The following is a 6,023-nucleotide window of genomic DNA, read 5'->3' as shown; positions in this document are numbered from 1 at the left end:
AAGAAATGAGTTTAACAAATTAAAATGAAAGCGATAGTAAATAATAATGGAGGACACCTTGGCGCAGAGGTTAGCATATCCGCCTATAACGACGAACGCCTGGGTTCAAATCACGACGTGAACATCAGAAAAAAATTTTCAACGGTGGTTGTCCCGTCTTTCAGCTTTTACTTGTTCCACTTCACTTTGCACAAATGAAAAAAAAAAATCTTAAAAAAAGGTTTATGTGATAAATAACTTTTATTTTTACTTCTCTTTACTCAATCAATAATGCCCAATACTCTAGCCTTGCTTTGATAATCGGTTCTTTGTACATAGCATCCGGTCATGGTACGCTTGCCCGTATAGGCATAGCGGCCATGATAGACACGCCAATTGTCAAAGACCACCACAGTGCCGGGATGTAATTTGAAACGCCATTGACTCTCAGGACTTTGGACTATCTCTAAAAACTCACAAAAGCTGTTATAAAATTCCATCATTTCACTTTGTGGAATGGTATTAAAAACGGCTCGGTCATAGACATTTAAACGCATTTGAATAATTTCCTGCGTCACCGGATCTACTCGTATCATGGGAGCGGAGTGAGTATGATGTTGACCTTTTTCAATATATTCGGCTGGTACTTGCACCTTGGTGAGTATGTCATAAGCCTTGGGGTTTCTTCTTTTCAACTCCAGCGCACAATGGAGGCCATCAACGAAAAAGTTATCACCACCATCACCATCCACATGGCTTAAGCAGTGTAAGGCCTGTACCCCAGCGGCATCGCAGAAATAGGTGTTGTCTGTATGCGAACCCAAATATACCTTAGAATAGGCGGTATCAGCGTGATCGGCCGCATCGGTGAAAGTGAACATCTCGCCAAAGAATGTCTTCATGACAGGAAACACACGGCGTATGGCCATTTCGGTCATGGCTGTGCTAGCTGGTACCTCATCGATGAACACTATGCCATAGCGAATCAAGGCTGAAACATAATCCTTGACCACAGCATCGGATGATATTAGATCGGTGAGTTTGAAGCGTATATGTCTCTCATTTTGTAAAACTATGGGCAAATTCCAAGGAGTCTTCAAAGTGGATTTGGCTTTTTTACTTTGGAATTTTTCCACTTGGAGTGAAAATATGAAGTCCACATCGTAATCGGAGATGTGGCCATCAGTCCCTGAAATTCAAATTCAAAAGATGAGTTGAGTTTTTTTTTTTTGGGTATAATGAGCTTTACTAACATTTGACTTGCAACACTTTGCCATCCTTTAGATATTTAAATCCCCCCTTTTCGGGTGCAATGTCTCTGGGTATATCCAACAAATTGTATTTCCTCTGTAGTGTCTCGGTATTGTAGCAGAGTGGGCAGCGGCAGTGATCACGTAGCCAAAAATAATTCACTTTTATGATTTCCTGACTCTCATAATGTTTTATTTCCATCATTGCCTTGAAATTGGTTTTTAGCGTAGATGTTGTTTCAAATGAGACTCTCAAAATGATACTAAATCCATTTTATTGGCCACAAAGGTCTTTTAAATGTCCCAGAGGTAAATTAAATTTCATTAATCAAAAGTCGGATTTGTGATAAGCTTTCTTTGGGTGTGTCTGCCTATATATAACTACAACTGATAAGAGGCTATAGAAGCGTTGAACATCTAGTATTACAAAATATTGAATCTTGGTTTGATTTATTTCAAATAATGCACTCATGCGTAAAAATTGACCTGCAAGGAAAGACAACAAAGCCATAGAACAGTTTCTATCAACAACGTACCAACGTACATGGTGAAAAGTGAACTTTGTTGCATTTGGCTGGGCCAGGTCAAAACTAGAAAAAAAAAACTACAAGCCCACGATTGTCTCTTCCGATTTTGTTTAAATGTTATATATTGATCAAATAGTCAGACTAGACTGAAGGCCACCGTAGCGCCTGGGTTCGAATCCTGGCGAAAACAACTGAAAAAATTTTCAGCTGTGGTTATCCTGTGAGGTATTTTGTCATATAAAAACTTCTCCCTAAAGAGGTGTCTCACTCCGGCACGCCGTTCGGCCTCGGAGTCAGACTAAATAGCGAATAAAGAATATATATTTTTCTAATTTTATTTATTTTTTTACCCATCATCATAAGACAGGGGTATACTAATCTAGTCATTCCGTTTGTAACACCTCGAAATATTGATCTGCGACCCCATAAAGTATATCTATTCTGGGTCGTCTAGATATTTTGGTACGATCTAGCCTTGTCCGTCCTTTTGTTGAAATCACGATAGCGGTTTAACGCGTAAAGCTAGCCGCTTGAAATTTTGCACACATACTTCTAATTGATGTTGGTTGTTGTTGTTGTTGTTGTTGTAGCAGTGTGTTGTCGAACGCGCAAAGCTAGCCGCTTGAAATTTTGCACACGTACTTCTAATTGATGTAGGTCGTTGGGGTTTGCAAATGGGCCATATAGGTTCAGATTGGGATATAGTAGCTCCCATATAAACCGATCTCCCGATTTGATTTCTTGAGCCCATACAAGTCGCAATTTTTCTCCGATTTGGCTGAAATTTTGCATGTTGTGTTTTATTATGATATTCAATAATTGTACTAAGTAAAGTCCAAATCGATCTATAACCTGGTATAGCTGCTTTATAAACCGATCTCCCGATTTGACTTCTTGAGCCCTTGGAAGCCGCAATTTTTGTCTGATTTGTCTGAAATTTTGCACATAGTGTTCTGTTATGACTTCCAACAACTGTGCTATGTGCGGTCCAATCGGTCTATAACCTGATATAGCTCCCATATCAACCGATCTCCGGATTTGACTTCTTGAGCCCCTGGAAGCCGTAATTTTTGTCTGATTTGTCTGAAATTTTGCACATAGTGTTCTGTTATGACTTCCAACAACTGTGCTATGTATGGTCCAAATCTGTTTGTAACCTGATATAGCTCCCATACAAACCGATCCCCCGATTTGACTTCTTGAGCCCTTGGAAGCCGCAATTTTCGTCCGATTTGGCTGAAATTTTGCACATAGTGTTTTCTAATTAGTTCGATCAATTATAACAAATATGATTCAAATCGGCCTATAACATGATATAGCTCCCATATAAACCTAGCGCAGTTATTGACGAATCTTGCCAAAATTTGTACAGCGCTTTCCTCAACGAATAGCATAATATCTAAGAAGTTTGCTCAAAATTGGTTCAGATTTAAATAGATAAAGGTCCCATATATATGTTCATCAGATTTTGGTTAATTTGCAATAATGTTGTCATTTGTCAACCTTAGTTACTGTTTGAACATATTTGCTCGAAATTTGATACAGATTGTTTAATAACCAAATTTGGTTCAGAATTATATATAGCTCCTACTTTGTGCTGTTAGGCTTGAGGTCATATATATATAAAAAGATGTTATTTTAATTTTTTGTGTTGATTGCTATTTATTTTTGTCAATAGTTTGAGAAATCATCGATTGCCATCATCCGGACATAGGTTAGGTGAAGTAAGAGTGGCAGTCGTTTACAGACTCACTTCGACAATTTGAAGTCCATTGTGATACCACAGTAGCGACAGAGCAAGGCTTCTGGTGGGAGTTGAGCACACTACCAACTTAGCTACCGGGACATCTATTTTTGATTGTAATTTTTTTTTTTAAATATTTGTTTTTTTCATTCTTTTTTGAATTTTTTGAATTTTATTAATTTTATTTATTTTTTTTTTCAACAGAAAATTATCCTATTTTTTTTTTCAAAATATTTAATTATTTTCAATTTTTGGTTGTTTAGTTTTTTTTTTAATATTTTAATATATTGGGTTGCCCAAAAAGTAATTGCGGATTTTTCATATAGTCGGCGTTGACAAATTTTTTCACAGCTAGTGACTCTGTAATTGCATTCTTTCTTCTGTCAGTTATCAGCTGTTACTTTTAGCTTGCTTTAGAAAAAAAATGTAAAAAAGTATATTTGATTAAAGTTCATTCTAAATTTTATTAAAAATGCATTTACTTTCTTTTAAAAAATCCGCAATTACTTTTTGGGCAACCCAATATATTTTATTTTTGTTTTTTATTTTTTTTATACTTAATAGACTACACACATTTTTTCCAAATGCTGCAAGAAAGCAGGTCGATTTGCAATGTAGGATCGCCTAGGAGATCCCTTACTTATTGATATACGAGAAATTTCCTCGTTGAAATGTTTGTGGCCAGATTTTAATTGTATTTCCATTCATCCACCATATGCCTTAACAAACAGAATTTGCATAATCCTCACCTTACTTGCTTGCTTACCCGTTTGTCTCAACTTATTATTTGCGTAGGATTTAAATTTTTAGAATAAAAAACAGTTTTCTTTTCCAAAATATCTTTCGCAGTGTATCGCACAAAAAGAAAGAAATTCGAAAAATTCAAAGCTACTAAACTATTTCAGACTTTTTTGAATCGGGACCACTGTGCTTTGGTTGGTAGCTAATGTTGAGAGTATCAGCACCCCCTAAACTTGGTTGAGGAACTCTGGAAAAATGGTTTGGGTTACATACTGGCATAGTGACGGTGAGATTAACTGAAAACCCAACATAAAGGTACTGTATTATAGTTGTAGCAAGATTTGTTTTGAGCACCGCCTCAGTTTCTGGCGAAAACAGTGGTAATCGCCTTACTAAGTAATGCTGTCGACAAATCCTTTGGATTTAGGTTTAAAAGGTGGTACCTGATCATTGATCTAAAATTTGATTCGAAATGCATCCATTGATTTAAAATAAGTCTCTCCGATAAACCTTGTATGGATAGTTAGGTTAGGTTTAAGTGGCAATCAACCTTTAAACTCACTCAAACGTTTTCGTCCATTGTAATACTACGCAAGCAGAATAAGGAAGATGCCTTCTAGTTCCTACCGTTGAACCAACCAGATCGCTTTAAAAAGCCCAATAACTTTCAAAGAAATGAGAACCTGAAGTGGAACTCCTTCTGACTGCCAGTGCGGGACACACACACAGAAGGTGTTCTATAGTCTCTTCTTCTTCGATGTCCTCACAGCTTCTGCAAAAGTCGTTATTGACAAACTTCAGTCTGTCAGCATGTTTCCGATTGACAATGAACTGTCATGACAGACACAATGACTGAGACGTCTGTTCTAGCCAGTGACAGCAAAGCGTTAGACCTCTCCAAGTCTAGCTTTGGCCATATAGTTTTTCGAATGCTCACAGCCCCCTTTTGGTGACCGTCTATCATTCGTCGCCCTTCGGGGCTGATGCTGGAATCTTTGCTTACATGTGAAATTCTGTGAATTTTGAACTGTACAGCTATCTCGTTGCGAGATCTGCGACAGTCGAGGGCGGTGTTTGTGTTCAGAAATACGTTCCCCTGATATTTAACGGCTGCTTGGCTGTCTGAGAATATATTTATACTAATTGTCTTTATGATTTTATATCTTAGCCTTATAGGGATGTTCATGAGAAAATGTGCATTAGTGATGGTTGCAGTCCAAGGTTCGTCCTGGCCGAACGTCTCTCATTTTTACTTCTTTCATTTCATCACTGTGTTTGTCTGGTGGAAACTATCATAAGTCAGTATAAAGGAAAAATTCAATTTGAAGTATTTTTCTGTTTTTGCTAAAGACAAAATTCAATTTGAGGTATTTTTCTGTTTTTGCTAACGGCACTGGGGCATATTAAAAATAAAACGAACCTATGGAAGGCCATTTGTGGGAAATTTCCATTTCTGCATCAACATTCAGTGTCAATGTCTCAAGGTTTTCACTTTCAAAACCATTGGTATAGTGTCACTATGGGCTAGAATTCTTAAAAATATGGCCTTTAATGACTAAGAAGGAATCAATGAATTAGAATTTAGTTGAAATGTATGTATGTGCCTTTACTCTTACTGGGCTGCCAACATTTCTTTTGATTTTCATAAAAATTTGGATTATTTGCAAGTGATCACAATTTAAGCTTATTTTTTGCTACATGTGACTATTTGAGCACCTAGAAAGCTTTTTATGTAATACTCATGAAATTTTAGATGTGATGTTTTGTAATAGTTCTCTTCAC

General features: G+C 36.9%; 1 protein-coding gene across 1 annotated transcript; it reads right to left on the bottom strand.

Moving 5' to 3' along the window:
• Nucleotides 1–221: 221 nt before the first annotated feature.
• On the bottom strand, nt 222–1,496 carry LOC106086424 (trimethyllysine dioxygenase, mitochondrial). Its single transcript, XM_013251108.2, has 2 exons — nt 1,233–1,496; nt 222–1,168 (listed from the first exon to the last, which is right to left on the bottom strand). The coding sequence occupies exons 1-2, from the start codon at nt 1,432–1,434 to the stop codon at nt 261–263; spliced, it is 1,110 nt and encodes a 369-aa protein (XP_013106562.2). The 5' UTR covers nt 1,435–1,496; the 3' UTR covers nt 222–260.
• Between the last annotated feature and the right edge of the window lie 4,527 nt (nt 1,497–6,023).

Source organism: Stomoxys calcitrans, chromosome 3, assembly GCF_963082655.1.
Source record: "Stomoxys calcitrans chromosome 3, idStoCalc2.1, whole genome shotgun sequence".
Lineage (NCBI taxonomy): Eukaryota > Metazoa > Arthropoda > Insecta > Diptera > Muscidae > Stomoxys > Stomoxys calcitrans.
This window is presented reverse-complemented; position numbering and strand designations above follow the sequence as displayed.